This window comes from Taeniopygia guttata, chromosome 5 (assembly GCF_048771995.1).
Source record: "Taeniopygia guttata chromosome 5, bTaeGut7.mat, whole genome shotgun sequence".
NCBI lineage: Eukaryota > Metazoa > Chordata > Aves > Passeriformes > Estrildidae > Taeniopygia > Taeniopygia guttata.
In genome coordinates this window covers 775,592-794,583 of record NC_133030.1, presented here as the reverse complement: position 1 = coordinate 794,583, position 18,992 = coordinate 775,592, and the positions used below count along the sequence as shown (strand labels likewise).

The following is an 18,992-nucleotide window of genomic DNA, read 5'->3' as shown; positions in this document are numbered from 1 at the left end:
TGGCCCATGACAGGTATCCCAGATGTGAATGGCACACCTAGCTGTGCCTGTGGATGTCAATCCAGCTGCTGTACTGACAGAACATACAATTTCTAAGGGGAACCTTTTACATGACCAGCCCTGTCACATAATCTTTCCCTGCTAGAAATCTTTTTAAGAGAAAGAAGGAAATGCCACCTCACCCTGCTGACCTCCTAACAGGATTTACTGTAAGAAGCAGATATTTCACAGTACTAAGTTGGTTCTATCCATTATGGTGGCAAAGAAAGTGCATGAGAGCTGTCACTGAAGCCTTCTTACCTACCTGTCCCTACCAGCACTAATAACTTTCAGTGGACATGCATGATTTTTACAGACAATAAATACCATCTTTTTTTCCCCTTTATGAATTCTTTCAAGAGCCCCATGTGGTTCTTTCCCAGCGTAATATGGGATATGTTAAGAATGAGCTATACACTCTTTTTGCCAATATATTTTTTTCTTTTTCCTTTGTATCTGCTCTGACACAGATTCTCCTTCTTTTGATGTTGTGCAGAAATGTATTACTACTTCACAAAAGTCTCTGTTTATTCGCTATTTCAAACCAGAAAATATGTAGATGTAGAATTTAACTAGCATCTTCTCCGAGAATGCTGAGACTAGAGATGAGTAAACATGCTTTCAATAGCTCTGGAAGGAATTTTTTGAGTCTCATCATGGTTTTTGTATGCTTTGAGTTGTATTTCTTACCAGTACTTTCAGTTTTCTGCACAGTTATACTTTCTTACAAATATTTATAGGCAAAAAAAAGAACCCCAAACTACTCTTACACTGTATTTCTCTTCTTCTCATTCAGAAATTGGCTGGTTTCAAAATAGATATATTTTAGAAGATTCCCATATGGAGTGTGTGCATTGATGGGGAGGAAGTGTGACTGTGCTTTTTCCACACCACTGCCTTGCTCCGGGGCACTTACAATATTCTACTTTGATCTTGTCTAAAACACTTTAGCATTCTTCTCCTCCATAAAACAGTATATATGAATGCTATGAATTATATATTTACAGGAAGGCAGATGTGTCTGTCAGTTCAGTCACGAGATACAACGATGTGGTTTTTTGCCTCTAAGTGGTTAACAACTGCAAAAGATTCTTTTTAATGCCTAGAACTCTATTCACTTTATTTTTCTTTTTAGTGCAGTGGAAAATAAATCTTAAACATTTCTTCTGTTACCTAACACTTTAAGCCTTTTCATAGCATTTGTAACATCTCTTTGCCAACACCCCATCTGTGATTTTAGCTTGCAGGAAACACTTTGCAAATCTGTTATTAGCTTAGATGCAGAGAGCCGCTGTTTAAATATTAATTGCAACTTCTCTCCTAAGTGCAGTCAAACCCACTCAGGCACTTGTGAAGTTCAGTGATGTTAAGGGAGGGAGTGTGTCAGGGGTAGGGCTGCTCTTAGCTGGACCAAGGGTCCTACCCAGGTTACCAGTAAAAGTACAGAAGTGTCCTGATGCCCCCTCTCCTCCCCTCCCCCAAAAACAAATAAAAAGGAGCAACTTTAAACAGTGAGCAGACTTCTTGCACACTCAGTGGTCTTTCTGCCAAACTGGCTGTGAGCAAGAGGAACATCACACAGGGCAGACAGTAAAAGATGAGATCCATCAGCTGTTTGAAATATAGTTATTGGGCACATACACTTCTGGAGAACTTCAGTATTGCTCCATTGAAAACCACACCTCAGTAGAGACATTTATATTGGGGTTGAGCCCTTCTTACATTTTCAGTCATGATCCTCACCCTATTTAATTTCTTAATTCCACAAAACATACTTTACAATAAAAATTTAAAATGTAAAATATTAAGTGTTTACAAACATTTTGGAGAACTATTTGATAGAAGTGAGGAACACAGTATTTAACACCATCCAACCTGCCTGTTTGCTGTGGATTAGCAGAGCATTATAATTGTCATATGCATATTCAATATAATGGAAAGATGATCAGCCCCATTAAAACCTTATGATGTATTTTTTCTCTCTTCTTTTTCCAGGTGGTTACTAATTTTTTATTGGTGAGGTGTTTTGCCTGTGGTGTAATCTGAGATTTTTCCTCTTTAGTGAGTTTTTTCTGTAGTGATTTTTCCTCATTTTAGTTAGTTGCTTCTTTTTGTGTTTGCAGGTGGACTGAATTTTAATATGCTAAATTCTGTTAAATGCTTAGAATTTAGATAATTTTCTTATTTTCCTTCAAATGTATATTTTAAAAAATTAAGTATTACCCACATATTCCTTTTATCTTGCAGCATTCTGTGAAGAAGGGTGCAGATATGGTGGAACTTGTGTGGCTCCTAACAAATGTCTCTGCCCTTCTGGATTCACTGGAAGTCATTGTGAGAAAGGTAAAGCTTTACTGAAAAACACCTTCTTTGGTAATGAGAAGTATAATATGTGGGAGAAGTAACTCCTTTCTATTCTTTCATTCTGCTGGATGTTTTCTCTCCAGTGAAGATATACAACTGTTCCATTTCTGCCTTTTCTGCACTGAAAGTTTGTCTTGTCTGGAACTTTCCATGTTGAATTTTACCAGGGATGTATCTGCTTTTGCTTCCAGCATGCACTTTTAGTTAATTAGAAGGGACATCAAATGAAAAATGTTTGCTCCACCAGTTTCCTGTGGTGCAAGCTCAAGGTTTCCTTCTGCTTCTACTAAATTTGTTGTGCAAATTAGACCAGAATTCAGATGATTGCTTTTCACTTCAAGTTATTGAATTATTAATATTTGATTTGTTTCTAAGTCACAGTTTTTATAGAATCACAGCCTATTCAAAGATATCTCACTAGTCATGATTAGATTTTCCCTGTTCCCAGATTTTTCTTTTTCAAAATCTGCTTCTGACAGCCTCATAGTTCTGCCTTTCAGTTTGTTTCACAAAGAGCTGGCTTCTTGTCTACCTAAAATTAGGAGAAAGGGATCTTATCAAACTCCATATAGAACTCTTATTATTTTCTTTATTTGGCAGATTTGGGATTTTATTTTTGTTTGTATTTGTTGAGGTTATATGTTACTTAACTAACTCAATGATGGGAGGCTTTTTTGCACTGCAGATTTGTTAATAGTTTACACATGTATTTATTTTTGGATATGAAGTTGATTGTTAATGCAAGTTGTATGCTGTAGAATGGATGAGATTATAATTGGTGAATTTTTTAAGGAAGAAATAAACAAAAACAGAAAAATAACTGTTACAGTTAAATTAGTGGAACCACTTGTAACCCAGAGGTTGTGCAGTAATTTGTGTTTGTTATAGTCACTTAAGCCCAGTTGTCAATAAATCTGCCTCAAACAGCTTCTGAAAACTGCTAAATACTCCTGTGGATGTAGTCAGTCAGTGTATATTAAAAGGCCATAGTTTCTACTTGTCAGCATTGTTTATGATTATTTAAGAATGAACTAGGACAGTTATATTTTCATCTCACCTAGAGTAAGTTTGAGTACTTAATTATTTTTGCCTGTAGCCTTGTTTTAAATAGGAAAAAACCTCCAAAGTGTCCTGCCATGCAGGATGCTGGAGATGTGTTCTGTGGGTGTGACTCTGTGGTACTGCCAGCTCTGCCCAAAGGTGCCCTGGTGCCTACCCAGATTTCAGCTCCTCTGCCTGGGAAGCTTTCACCCAAGGGTCTTAGAACTTGGAGCTGTATTCTTTTTTCTTGGAGCTGTAAAGGGACCTTCGTATCTGGAGCACAGATTCTCTAAACTATTGAAGGGATGTTTTAAAATTGATAAATGGAGGACATAACCATTGTTGACTCCTATGTTTTTCAAGGCTTTTGTGTTGTTTTGATCTACAGTATGAGTTATCACACCAACCAAAGGAAGCATGGCAGGTATGGTACTCTCATTATATCAAGCAATTTAGAGGTAGATGTCAGAAGGCGAAAGCTTCTGTGAATAAAATCTATACAACTTGAACCAGAAGGCAGTTTATTTTTTTCTTTGAAGATGTATAGAGTTTACTAGTATGCTACAAATCAAGATAATGATGCTAACTTTGAGAAATCTGACACACGGGCTGGTTGGAGGATGAGCAGGGCGTTGTGTATGAGAATTTGTCACGTTTTAGCTGTGTTGGAGGGTTTGAAAACTTCAGCAGCCACATCTTACATCATATGCATGTTTCAGTGGCTAAGTGCACATCAGATCTGTGAGAACAGCTTCAGCCTTCTGCAGGTGCATGTCCTGGCCAGACTAAATGCTCAGAGCAGAGGTGATGAACTGCCTTTGAAGCAGGGCTCCTTTTGCTTCACTGGTCACCCCTAACAGAGGCAGAGCTTTCAGGAGCAGGAGGCACTTCAGTGAAGGCTTTCTTCCTTGTCTCTCTGCAGTTTGCTGCAGTTTTAAAGCACACCCAAGTATTCTAACCCCATGTTTGTTTGTTCTCCTGTTATTAACATTAGAAAAAAGCACTTTGTTTTATTTAGTATATGGTACCACTCCCTCAATCATTATGACACAGTGGTGGGGCAACGATTCAAATCAAAGCCTAAATGTTCTTGGTAAAACCTTGTCTGGTGGAAGCTCATGGTGAAGCGAGGCGCATCAGAAGTAGAGTGATGTGTTTTGGTCATGTATTAAATTTGCCACAGTGCATTTGAAAATGTCCTTCAAACTGACAACACAGCAATGTCTTATACATTATTTGTGAGCTGAAAGGACTCGTCACCAGCTAAAAACAGTATGACCCAAATTGGCTTCAGTGCCATGTAAAGGGTAAAATGAGCCAGTAATTAGAAATGTTGCTGAAAAGCAGGTGTGTTTACTTCTGAGTATGAATCATATGTTACTCATGGTTTCTGACTGCCTGGTTAAAATTATGATATTAAGTTAATTAAAAATTCAGAGATATTTCAGAAAGGTAGGATTTATACCAGTAATTTACTCAGGTGAAATTAAAATACACATTTAAGGCTTATGTACAGATACATAATTCAACATGCTGCTAAGAAGAATTACCTCTTGCCATTCGCTTTGGTTGACATGAGAAATCATCATAACAGTTGTGGGGCTATCTTTCCTTTTTGAAGGTGAACTGCAAATTGATATTCACAGATACTGCCAAGTAATTCCTTTGTCCATCCATTCTTTATGATGCTGTTTAAGTATGTGCTTGATGCTTCTAACTGAAATTTTTTAATATTTAGGATCTGATTTTATCTTCAAATCACTTTTCTTTTTGTTTATTTTGTGTTTTTCTGCCAGGGCTTAAACCTACGATCTCTGTGATCATTACCATTTGATTATATTTAATACAGTTCTGATACTTGTGTTGGAGACCTTTGCTGTTGGAATTTTTAGTGATATTGCTGTATGATTCCAGCAGGATGGCTGAGCTGGAGATAGTTATCTGTAACTGTATTTAACACTGTGGGCTTGAACCCAGGTGCATCCTTGGCAGGGATCCCCGTTAAAAGCTTCAGAGAGACATTTTGATGTGCAGAGAGGAGTACAAATATGGTACTCGGTGAGAGTTGCTGGCAGCATGAACTCAAGTGCCCCAATTTTGCATCCATCTCATCTTCCTGCAACCTTTAAAACAGAAAAATTCTAGGTAATTCATTCAGCTGCTTTTTTTCTGTCTGTGGATGGGCGACAGGTCAGTGGAGTTTTAGTGCTGGTTTTGTGGCCAAGTTCACAGTTATTCTGCATTTGTGGAGTGTTAGTCATTACTGCTCCTGATGAAGTGGTGAGGATAAGATAGACAGGACAACCTATGATGTCAAAGGCAGGAGTAAACAGATGATGGAATGCCTGGAAATTGTAGGCATTCCTTGAACACCTGCCTGCATGTGCTGAGTCCTGTGAGAAATGCATCTGACCTGGGATCTGACCAGTGCTGGGTGTTATTTACTGTCTGTACAAATTATCATTTTGGGTGATGAGCTGGAAACTGCAGAAGGGTTTGAAGCAGTGGGCTCCCAACTAGGGGCAGGGAAGGAAAGTGCGGTATTTTTTCCAGGGGCTGCAGGAGGGCTTTTGGAAATGGAAGAGCATTGCCTCCAAAACAGATTAAACACAAGTGCACCATAGCTTTTCTCCCCTGTCTTGTGACAGCTGCTGTCTGAGGTGGTACACAATAAATGGGAATATGTTTCTGGTACATTGGAAAGGCTCTGTGTGGGCTGGAGCTCATGGAGGTGGATATAGCTGTGATAGCAGTACATGTGTGTTTAGTCTTTATAAAGCACTGAAAAATATGCTCTCACATCACATAGAATGATAAGAGAGATGTCAAAGATTTACCTGCTGATTATAAACAGAAGCAAGGGTAAGATATGGCAGCAGAATGTCAGGATGTGATAATGACTAGGGTTATTTTTTCATGTTGTTTTGGGCTGGGCCTGCCAAGAATTGTCTAATATTGGGATGAGAGATAGTATTTCAGTATGTACCATGGCTGAGAAATGTGCTTTGAATTCTATTAATTATATTGCAAGCGAGTAGGTAAATCAAGACTTGCTCTGTTGCAGTAGTTATACATGGATCCTTCAGCACCTCACTGATTTCACAGGTGTGTAATGAAATGTTGCTGTGCTTACATCCTCAGAATGTTACCTTGCATCATGGGAATGAGGAGGTTTTAGCTGATTTGTTTCATCATAGCTGGCAGTATGTGCAGTTGTTGCCTAAGAAGCTGCATAATGTCTTTGTGGTCTTGTCTCTGAAATTGCTTCTTCTGGAATATGTTGTCTTCTGCAGTCTTTTGGATAAAACCCCCTATAGTCTCTATCCCTGTGGACCCTATGGTTAGAAAAAATGTGAGAATTGTACTTATATGTGCCATTTCTTTGATTCTTAAGCTGGATTATTGTTTAGGTATGTATCTATCAAAGACATTTCCGTCAAGGAGCCTGGTTTAAAAAATGAGCAAATAAAAACCAAAGCAAAGCAGAGATTTTTCCATGAGTACAGTAAGCTAAATGTCAAAACTCCCTGCCTATCTCTATCTATGATCTTTTGTAAAATAAGTGAGGTTTATTTTGGGAAACAAACCAGCTGTGGGTACAAGGCTTTGCATGAGATTCTTTCTAAAGCCTCTAATTTAAAGGTGAGGCAAAGCCAGGATAGAGTAAGACAAGAGGGGTGAAGCAAGTGATGCTTAGCTGGTTACAGAGAACAGTGGCTGTGGTTGATGTGTCACTCCTGGGGGTGTGACAGTCCCAGAGATGGCAGATGTTCCAGGTGGCTGAGGTTGTCCTGCTCCATTTGCTGCCAAGCTGTTTTCTGCATTTGCCCCAGCAGTGCTTCTTGCAAAATGGCAAGGGTGATATCTTAATGTGATGGAAAAAAACCAAAGCTGTCATTTGTAAAGATACCAGGGAATAGACCAAAGAGTATTTACTAGAAAAATCTGAGTAAGGCCATCTCTGAGGATCAAGGGGACATCTGTCTGCAAATCAACAAGTAGCTATCAGTGGAAGAAAGAGTTTCTTTATCTCAGTGTCAATCTCCCTGACCAAGAACACTATTCATCACCCAGCTGACCCACATGAGGAGACAACTCATCAGTGTTTACTCGGCCTTATACATATATATGCAATTAAAAGCCAGGAAAAAACACTAAGCTGACTGACTGGGTTTGGGGTGGTGGTTTTGTGGTGGTGGTGGTTTGTTGGGTTTTTTATGTAACGTTTTTACCTTCCTGTGTAGTTTGTTACGTGCAGGTCTTTGGGTCTGTATATTTTTATTTGTTTCTAATTAAAGGAATACCAGCTGTATTAATCTTTTATGTGACCTGAGATGATACCTTGACAAGGAACAAATTGTTCTAACATGTTTTTATTATTTGTATGACTTGTTGTCATATGTATAGGGTCTGTGTGGCAAAGTTTTGGTAGGGGAGGGAGAGCAGAGAGGCTCCTCTGGAGAAGCTGACAAAAGCTGTTGCCTGTCCAATGCAGACCCAACACTGGCCAAGGCCAAACCCATCAGTGACACTGGTATTTCCTCTGGGATAATGTGTTTAAGAAATGTTACTGAACAACAGCAGCTGCAGCTGGAGGAAGGAGTGAGAACGTGAGAACAACAGCTTTGCAGACACCCAGGTCAGTGAAGGATGGGCAGAGGTGCCTGTCTTTCCTAGATGAGACAAGAGCATGCTGTGAGGAATTTAGGCTATCCTAGCTAAACAGGCAAAAAAATGCTAGGCCCTCTCTTTGCCATGCACTTAGCACCTGGAAATCACTGGGGAAGGGGAGGTTGGTTCGTTCCTGCTTCCTTGGTTTGTTTGGCTGATGCTGCACAGTGTGGGATGTTTATTTGCCAAAGCCCACTGGAACCCAGGCTGGCTCTGTGCTGTGGCAAGCACATTTCTCTCCCTCTCAGGATTTTTCATAGAGGTGCACAGAGAGAAATGAAAGGGAAAACAATTTCTATTTCTGCTCCTTGTTTTTCCCATGTGGAATGTGTTTGGAGAATTGTTACCTGGGGTGATTGCTTGATTGGATTCAGGTGAGGATTCTTTGAGCCTGATGGCCAATCCAACCCACCTGGGGCTGGGCTCTCAGAGAGGGGCACATGGTGAGGGAGTCAGAGAGAGTTAGAGAAGCCACGTCAGGAGTTGGAAGCAGCTGGGACTGGGGTTTGCCAGAAGCTGGAGAGCTGCAAGCACTGTGACAGCCACGGCAGGGACCAGGAAGGAGGAAGGAGAAAATTCTTTGTCTTGAGGTTCCATGGAAAAAGTGTACTCCACGTGAAGGGGTAAGGCAGAAAAACCTTCAGCAGGTCAGTGCAAGGGGTTAAATACAGCTACAGACCAGGGATGGATACAGAAAATCAACCCATAGGGGGATATGGGTTTCTGGGCAAATATTTCTATTTGAGCAAACAGAAATAGCCATATGTTTATGAAATTTCCATTTTGCAACTAAGAATTTTCCATATATGAAGCTTGCCTTGTCATGTGAGCTATACAGAAAAGACAGGTCCTTTAAAATACCAACTTCACGGTGAATTAACTACAAATGACATCTCATTTTACTGTGATAAAAAAACCAAAACCCAGCAAGTCTGCTTTTGAGTGCAGTGCAGTAATGATAATTTATAGCTTATTTTGCCAGGACATTGCGACCCCTTTGTTTTTTTAAAACTTTTTTTCCAGGCAGATGCCTACATTAGTGGAAAACAGTAATTCTACAGAGAAGTACCAGAATTAGGTAGTAGACCAGCTAAAAACTTAATAAAAACTACCTCAAGCTCTCCAGCTACAGGCAGTATTTAGGGAACATTACTGAGTTTAATAAGCTCTTTGTCACCTTACCTTTTCTTATTAATAGCCAGCTCTGGACTGGAGAATCAACCGTGAATATTTGAATTTGCTGATAACCTAGAAATAAAACTCCAGACTCAATAAAACTCAAGCAGGCATAGAGAGGTACTTTTAAAATTTTTAACACAGGAACCCTTTTGGCTTCAATGGGAATTTCACCTCAATGGAAGCCTTAGGATCTGGTGCAGCTGAATTTGGTGAAATGAATAATAAATGGCTCTAGTGAAATAAAAGAGCATCTAGAGTGGGGTTTTTGTGTGGAACAATCTGTGTAACAGAGCTGCCAATGATGAATACGCCATTTGCAACTCCTTAAGCTAACTAGTTAATCTAGGTGAAAGATCCTGTTCAAACTGAGTAAAGAATTCAGTCTCTTAAGAAAATGTGTACAACTTAGAATTTTACTGTGTGGAGCCATGTTTCTGCTGAAGTTCAAAATAGTGAATGGTAACATATTTAATGAGTGATCTCATTGAGGTTAATCAGGATGTAGTGAGGGAAAATGTCCCTCATTCATCGAAACAAGCATAAGAAACCAATTTATCTTTGAGAAATACTCTGACAAGTGAAGGGACTGGAGAATGGAATGTCCATCTCTGTGTCCTGAGGGCCACCTTTCCCACCCCCTGCTCCCTGTAGGTCCAGCTTTGCAGGAAGGAGCCACAGGAGCCCCTGGCCTTAGATGGATTTTTCTTCCAGGAATTTGCTGTGGAGCTCATTTCTCTTTTTTCCTCTTTCTGAGCTTCTGTAAACATAGTGTAAAGCTGTAAGGGGCAGGAGGAAAGGATAACGCACAGCTGGGGGACTCTTGGGTGAGAGCTTTTCCCATGTTGATCACAATTCATCACCACAAAAGCACTGGGCTGACATTTGGAGAAAGATCATGTCCCCATTCATATAATCCTTGTAAGGTGAATAAAATGGGATAAATCACTTTCTTTGGTGACTTATGTAGATTGTCGCTTATGTACAATGAGGATAACTAATCCAATTATTTTGCTTTAAGGAGTCAGGGTGAAAATGTGAGTTAAACCCTGTCTTTACTGACATAGCCTCTGTGACATCCACAGTTCTGTTGAATTTCAGTCCGTCAGAGTATCTGTTTTTGCAAACCCATGGTTTTCAGCAATCTGCTCCAGGAAGATCTCATGAATTGTACAATACTACACTGCAGCAAAGAAGCCACAACTAAAGGAGGTGACTCTTTGCAGAGTCTGCTCAATTGCACACAGCATGTGGAGTCAAGTTTATCCTTAGGACTGTGCTCAGATGTATGTGCAGAGAAGAAATGAAATAGGAAGATTTGCTGATACGGAACCTTAGAAACTTTCTTTTCTCCCCCCCCAGGCTTTTTCTGTATCAAGTGAAACGTTTTTATAATCTGTCACTCCTTTGTTAGTGATGTGTCAGTTTTCTACAGAAAGCACCTAATGTACCCAAAGACTTCCCTTCACAGTAGACTTTTTCTGGATAATCCAACATACCATACCATTAAAAATAAGTAAAATCAATGGGTAATACCTGTTGTGTTTGGAAGAAGTTTACTAATCCGTCAGTGTGGCATTAAACCCATTCCAGGTTCAGTGCTCACTAACTCACTCTGCAGTTTCCTGTTGCTTTTGTTAGGCTTTTTTTTCATGCCTGTTGTCCCCAGAGAAAGAATATGCAAGATGTTAAAATAATACTGTGCTTAAGGTGGGGCAGGTAAGAAGCATAGAAGGAAACTCTTATGGCTCTGATTGAATATTTCCTTTGCTAGTTCCATTATGACTAAAGCAACTTTAAAATAACAGTCACACTGAACCTCCAGGAGCTATATGTCAAAGTTATTTTCAGTCTTTTTATAATGTTATGATAAAAATCGTTCAGTCCTTCACATTTGCAGAAATAGAGTTCTTCCTAAATACATCAATCATTTTCTTGCTTTTAAAAAGGACCTTCTGATTTAGCAATTCAGGCAGTTCAATAGCTGGAATTTCCTACTGCTTAAGATGTGCAACATCTGAATTATTTCTTTCAGCATGTAGTATCTACTGAGTAGATCAGACATTTCAGAGACAACAGAATGGTAAAGTTTATATGTGAAAGAGTGAAATTACCTATCTTAGTTGATTTTTTTCTGAAGAGACATTCTCTGTTTGTTGGCAATCTCATCTTCGGAATGGTACTCATTTATCTTTTGAATGAGACGTGAAATGAAAGCCCTAAACACTGCTGGTCATCAAAGATCCAGTTGAACCTGTATCCTCTTTCAGCTTGTGTAATTGAATCCTGCCTTCTTTAGCAATGTCAGGGAAATTACCAGCTGAAATAGCTGTCTGGCAAACGTGGAGTGGCACCCATGTCTTAATGGCATAGATGGCCGTATTTCTGTGGTAGGTTGTGGATCCTTACAGCTTTTGCTGGTAATTGCATAGTTTTAAATGTTAGTGACTCTCATGTGGAGTACAGGTGTGTGGATGTGTGAGGGTGAGCTCACCCACCGCTCTCACTGGGCTGTCCTGGAAGCAGTGGTGTCTCTGAACTGGCCAGCACAGTTCAGCAGGGCCGTTTGCTGCTTCTTGCAGCCCTCCCACACCATCTTCTTGTAAAGCTGGAAGGCAGAGGTGCTTTCAGAGCTGAGAAAACTGGGAGGACACTCGCATTCTGGTCAGCATCCCATGCATCACTCCTGCATGTGTTGCAGCCACCCAGCTTCTTTATAATAGCCTGCCTGTTCATTGCCAACTTGGGATGTAGACACGCTCAGTTCCAGAGAGATTAAATAGATTTTTCTCATTTTCAAGACAGTGTTTCAACAAGTTGCCAGGATGAGCCTGTCCTTTCTTTTGCATTCGAGTCACTGACCTTGAAAACCCCAGGAAGTTTTCAGGCTCAGAAGTGAAGTTTTAGTCATGAGGAGAAGGTTGGTTCTTCTCTTTGAGTTTTATCAAAGTATTAACACTGTTTATCCCACAAGTCAGTGTATGGCCAGTATGTTTATTTTACTTGCTTACATGACAACTTGAATTCCAATCTACAGATGCTTTATGAAGATCTACTTTTTCATTAGATGTTTTGAAGCACAGGTGGTACTGCAGTGTGGGAGATGTTTAGTTGTTCGTTGTGGTTATGTAAGGAAAAATTTGTCTCTGTCAATTGTTTGTGATTAGGTTTCCTAGAAGGAGACCTCATGTTTTTTTCTGGTGTTGGTTGGTTTGCTTGTTTTCTCATCACCATAGATTGGGAAAAGAATGTCCTGTGAGCTGTGTCAGCCCCTGCAGACAGTGAGTTTAGCAGTTATATTGGGTTTGAGGGGCCAGGTTTTGGTAGTTGTCAAGGCCACAGGGGTGGCTTTTGTGAGAAGCTGCCGGAAGCTTCTCCCATGTCCAGCAGAGCCAAGGCCAGTTCCAGAATGGACCTGCTGCTGGCTGAGGCCACGCCAACCAGTGATGGGAGCAATGCCTCTGATAACAGATTTTAGAAGGAGGACAAGCTATTGTGCACAGGGATTTTCAGCCAGAGAAGATCAGGCTGAGAAGATGATGGAGGGGCAGGAACAGCTCCAGGCCCTGGAGCTGAGCATCCCCTGCAGCCCCTGGGCAGGCAGCTCTGTCCCTGCCCCACGGAGGGCACAGGGGGCACAGACCCACCTGCAGCCATGGGGAGGGCACACCAGAGCAGAGGGATGCCCAAAGGAAGCTGAAATTGGAGAAATCAATGAAGAACTGTCAAAATATGGGGTATTGATGATTCCAAGATTGTAGAAAGTCTCTGTCTGTCAGCCCCACTGCCAAAGCAGAAGCCATAATTTGTCTGTGCTGGTTTCAAGGTTGTTTATTCTGTTTATCTCTAACATGTTCTGCTGCCCTGCCGCAGCTCTGTCCTGCAGGGCAGCGTGTGGGGCTCTGCCCTCAGTGGGATGGTACAAACATTAAATACCACAAACTACCTGTGCTGGATTTACAATAACGTGCCAATATCTGTCACCTACGTTGGACAGTGTGTCCCCAGCCTGAACCAACAGAAAAATGCCAACACCACAGTGAAACATGGAGGGCATGAAGAAGGAGAAAAAGGACAAGACACACCCAATTTCCTCCATCTTGTCCCCTTTGAACCCCTCGTCTAGAATCCTAAAATTTTACTTTTGCACCCATGCCACACTTAATTATTACTTATATCAAACACTCAGAGCTGGTAATTCATCCTGTAGGATTGAAAACTCTTTTCCATGGACAGAGATCACAGACAGTGTCTCTGGGGGCTCTGTCCAGGGGGGTTCCTGACCCCTGCCAGGGTCCCAGGGCAGCCAGAGGGATGCCCTGGATTCCCACAGAGAACTATCTCCCGTGGGAGGTACCTCACACTGCAGCAGGGGCAGGATGATTCTCCCAGCAGCAGAAAACACCTGTGATGATCTAACCATCACATGAAGGTCACATCTGACCATCAGCTGTGCTGATCTTCCATTCCCCATCTCCCTGTGCTGCTGAGGGGGAGGAGGCAGAGCCTGGGAAGGAAGGTGGGATGGAAAGAAGGTCGTTTTAAGGTTTGTTTTACTTTTCACTATCCTGCTCTGATTTTTTTTTTTATTGATAAATTCAATTAAAATCTTTAATTCTAGCCTTTTTTGCTCGCAACAGTATTTGGTAAGTGATCCCTTCTGTCCTTATCTCAACTTGTGAACTTTTGCTGTATTTTCTCTCCCCTGTTCAACTAAGAAGGGAAGAGACAGAGAGGCTTTGGTGCATGTGTGGCATCCAGATGAAGAGTGAAATTACCCAGAGAGAGACAATAAAATATTTACTAAATGCTCCTGATGCATTCTGACATTGTAACTCCCATTTTTGTGCTATCTATAAATTTCATTATCTTGTGCTTGGTTTTGATTCTGATGTTAGAGAAATATTAATCTTCAGGGTCACCCATTACAGCAGTGTGAGCAGGGAGGGGCCTTTTTCCCTGATATTCTCCCAGGCCAGCTGTCCTGTCCACCTCTTGTGACAGACACAGCTCTGGAAAAGGATTTCCAAATTCCAAAATCAGTCAGTCCAACATGAATTAAAAATGGGGGGAAAAAAATCTCTGTGTATTTTAAGACATTTTTGATTTTTGTCTGTTACAACCCTGGCAGGTTATGAATTCTAAAGTGAATGGAAGCTGCTTTTTGAGATGGGACTTTAATTTTCTAGAAAAACCTTTCTTTCCCCCACCTTTTATTGTTTTGGGTTTTGCCCTTGGAATATCCAACACAGAGTTTTTCAATTCTTTTCAATTAACTGTGTGGGGAAAGTAAAGATTTTATTCATCCCTCTGAAGTTTTCTTCCATTTTCCCATCTGAAATCTTGTTCTTCTATGGAGAGATCTCCAACTTTGATAGAGGTCAGAGCTGATGCTATTTGAGGTGTGTGTGCTGACAGCAGTAACAACCCCCTCAGTGATGCCATTAATCATTTGCAGGTTAGGGAGTCAGATATGGTGTGATAATGCCTGGCTATTCCTAAAGCCTCCCTTTTGAGGGACTTCAGTCATAGGTTTTTTTTGAAGAGAGATTTGATTTTTTTTTTCCCCCAATCTCTCCTCCCCTTATCTTTTCTCAGCAGGTTTTATTAGGTGTATATATTACTGAATAAGATGAAAGAAGGTTGAATGTGTAGATGGATGATGGTGGGTCACTGAGGATGCAGAATCTAATCAATACTGAGCAGAATTTCTCTCTATCTAATGTCTGTCTCACTGAATTGACTGTAGGAGATTTTTTTTCACATCCTCTCCATGATATGTATAGTTTGCAAATGTGAAAATAATTAAATACAACATTTCAGAAAGAGGTAATCCACCACTCCCTTGTCCAGCCACTATAAAAAGACACATTCCTTTGTTACAGTTGTAGGTTGTCCTAGTTGTGCTAAAAGTTTCCATACTGTGTGTTAAAGAAATTAACTGCTGTGTTAAATCCATTATTATATCTTCTTGCTGCAATCCATAAAATGAAATCGGTCACTTAGTCCATTTGCTGTAGAGCGTCAACAGGGAACTGATTCACTGTAAAAAGAAATTGAAATAGCTCCTTTGGAGGGAATTCTTCCAGGGAGAAGGAACATCCAGAGCGAGAAATGTGATATAGTTGACATTGCTACTCTGTTAACTTGTGGAAAAATGGAAGACATGTCGCCTCATTGCATTTAATGTGATTTTTCATGAATGCTAAATTCAATCTAGTTAAGGAAACTTATATACAGTATATGCACATTTCTGGATTTCACGTTCCACTCTTCTTTACACTTCTGTGTATTAAGTGCCGGACTTAAAGGGCACAGACATTTTTTCTAAGCCAAATTGAGAAGTAAAATGAGGGAAGAATTTTGTCAGTCAAAGCTAAAAATAACTGCCTGTATGTGCAACAACCAATTTCTGTTTTCCACTGAAGGAATGATAGCTTTTTTAGAGTCATGAAGAAAAGGGTCCAACCCAACCAAGAAGTAACTCCCTGAATGTTTTACTTTTCACTATTAAAATGTCTTACTTTTGAATATAAATTAAAAAAAATATACCTAATGTGAAAGACTGCCCATATCAGAAGCAAAAGGTAAAAATAAAAATATTTTATCAACCTGTAAAGACCTATAGGCTTTCTGGTTTTCATAAGCTTTTCATTTATACTGTTAGTTGTACTGAAACAGGCTGAAAGCCCTGACCTGTTAAATTTGAGGAAGAGGGATTTTGTGAGAGCCTAATTTATCTGACAGAGTGATAAAAGGCTTTGTCAGTCTTTACCACAGTAAGTTATCTTCCACTACGAGTAGTCATGTGGATTTCAATTGTCTAATAATGATGTAAAGTACAGCTCAATGTAATGCTAGCCAGGGAAAATTAATCCAAAAAGTGCAATTAATGAAAGGAACATTAAGTGGTAATATGCATTCAAAAAACATTTTGAAAGTAACATTTGATTCAGAATATATGAGTCACTTATCTGATATTGTGAGCATCAAGCTTTATAAATATTGGGATATATTATGAGGTTTTAGTTTGTCTATTTAAAAAAAACAAAACAACTGTATAACACTGAGGGTTATAGTTGGCTCCTTCCCAGAGCAGTAGATGATTCTAAATTTCTGGACACGGGATGAAGGTGTTGTTCAATCCTCAAGTGACAGATTGCTCTAGTGAATGAATAAAGCCTGGTGGGAACTAGAAGGATAGGAATATCTTATTTTTGTGGCTTTGAAGATTTTGGCTGGCTGAATTTTAATTTTCACAGGAAAAAACCTTGGTATGAGTGTACAGTGTTATAGAATGTTAGAGGTGGATAGAACAAAGGCCATATAATGTTGACATTCTGACATATCAGATAATGCACATGCAGAAAATTTGAGGAATGCAAGCACAGAAACAAAACTGAAGAATGGAGGGTGTCATTCCAGCCTTTCTCTGTGTGTATTTCATATTGGCACATGATGTGAGTGTTTGTACTTTCTGGGAGTGCTGCCACAAGTAAGGCAGCAGAACTCACTTAGCACAGAGCATCTTTTCTCTAGATTGTGTAGGAAAGTATAAAGTCTTTGAATGTACCTAGTGTTAGTTTGTTTTTTCAGCACAGAAACAGGGATAACCAAAAAACCCTTGACAATTCTGCAAGTTGCTTGAGGAGTTACTGTAGAACATGTTTTATAAAGTGCATTGCGTCAGATATTATTATATATTGTATTTATAATCCAGTTTAGGGATGATAAGCAAGAAAAAATACATTGCAAATTATATAATTCAAACAAACTCTAACAGATTCCAGTTTTGAGCAGGTCAACCATAACAATCTATCTTAATTGTCACGTTATTAATTTAAAACAGAATCTTTTTTTGTGTGCTGTATAAAATAGCACTAATGTGATGGGCAATGGCAATTTGTGGCCATGGAGATTGTTTCCTAGTTGGAAACAACTGTTAAAGTATTCATCATATAAAAAGAATGGGTATTATAGTTGTTTATTGAGGTCAGTAATAGGCATTGTAAAGTAAGAAATGAACCTGGCAAGACCTGGTATAAACTCATCACAAGTCTTGGGATCTTTTCTGTAGGTAAAGATCCAGAGAATTTGGCAAAGTCATCTTCCAAGGACACAGCTGGCTTAGGACAGCCAGACAGAAGATTTGATTCTTTTGGGTTATTAAAAGCCATGGTGAAGCCTCCTTAAAAGATGGGTTTATACTGTAAAAATGAAATGATTGCTGTTATTAAGGGCTCACTTGGCTGAATATGGTTCCTCCTGCTTATAGAAAGAAAATCACATGCACCTATTTAGTTGCACCTGTATGTTTTGTGGATATGTAACACATGTGTACCACAGCTTATATGTACCTGAACTGATGTCTTTTAAGAACGCCCCAGGAAGGAGTGCCAAAATTCTTGTAAATATTGGCAGATAATCACAGTATTCATGAATTCTCATTTACTTTTCTTCTCCTTCCCTCTCAAAAATACCCAGTGTTGTTGTGAACATTCTGTTACTTCCAGAAATTAATTTGAAAGTGAGATAATCTAATCTAAATTCAGTGTAACTGTAAATACTGCTAAAATATGCTTTCAGGACTAACATAGCATTATATGTGTACTGTGGGGTGTAGGTCATTGCTTGTTTTCAGAAAACAGGGATGTCTGTGTCTAAATTGTACATTACTGATTCCAAACCACAATTTGTGATTTTTGTCTACACTTGCTCTATGGGGATAAGTAAGAAAAAAAACAGTAAAAAAAACCCCAGCCTAAATAGTTATGCATTTTTGATGTATTTTTCTTATGTTTTATAATAATGGATATCTGTGCTGGAACAACATATTCTAGATCTGTAGAATTATGCAGATGACTCTGAGTAGCCCCCATGGGGAGGGATTCTTATATAGCAGTGAAGAAGTGGAACAAAAAAGGTATTTTCATTATTCTAATTCTGTTTTTTAATCTGTGGTAGGCACACTCTTGTGCGGGTGTGTACATTTAGAGTGGCTTAGGTGGGAGAGGATGCCTGGCAGAGGATGTAAGGGCTGCACCATCAAGTAAAAATAAGTGAGGAAAAGAGGACTTGTGGTATTTTTCACTCTTGGTGCATTGTTGCAGGGGGGAAGCACCATTAGGAGCAGTGTTTGTGTCATGATTTTAACAAGACCTGTGGCATTTTCCCAAAATGTTATTTCTCTAATTGCACCTCTGAAGGAGTAGAATCAGCTCTGCGAGAAGACAGTGTGCTGATATGGTGCAAAACAGTTTCTAGTTACATATTTTATCTTCTTGCCATGATTTATTTTACAGATATGTGGATAATTAGAATATAAAATCCCTTTTGATGATTGCATGAACTCCTTTTCTTTGGAGCTGAGGAGGGTGTCTAATGCTTAAGGAAGAGTAACCAAGTGGTGAAAATAATTGAGATGCTCTTGAATTTTTAATTTTTTTTTTCCTTTTGCCTCTGGTTAGATGGATGTGGGTCATGGGTAGATAATGTAGCATAGCTAGTTCTATGCTTGTGATGCTTCATAGATCAAGCTCTTTATTTCATTGTTAATTTTCTCTGACAGCATCACAACATTTAGATGTGAGGTTTTTAAATTTATGTACTGCAGATTGGGCTACTTGTTGTTAACATATTGCAGCTGTAAGAATTATCAGGTGAATAATACTATGGAAATAATTTGAGATTTTTTAAAAAAC

At 39.5% G+C, this 18,992-nt stretch overlaps 1 protein-coding gene across 8 annotated transcripts in view; it reads left to right on the top strand.

Annotated features, from left to right (window-relative positions):
• The window catches only part of NELL1 (neural EGFL like 1), a 273,062-nt gene that overhangs the window by 204,806 nt on the left and 49,264 nt on the right, over positions 1-18,992 (top strand). For 7 of the 8 annotated variants that reach the window (XM_030273294.4, XM_041716815.2, XM_072929397.1 and 4 more), the window contains one exon: positions 2,287-2,382. The exons of the other annotated variant lie outside the window; for it this stretch is intronic. In XM_030273294.4, coding sequence (XP_030129154.4) covers positions 2,287-2,382 — 96 coding nt within the window. The remainder of the gene's footprint in view (positions 1-2,286; positions 2,383-18,992) is intronic. 8 annotated transcript variants of the gene reach the window in all.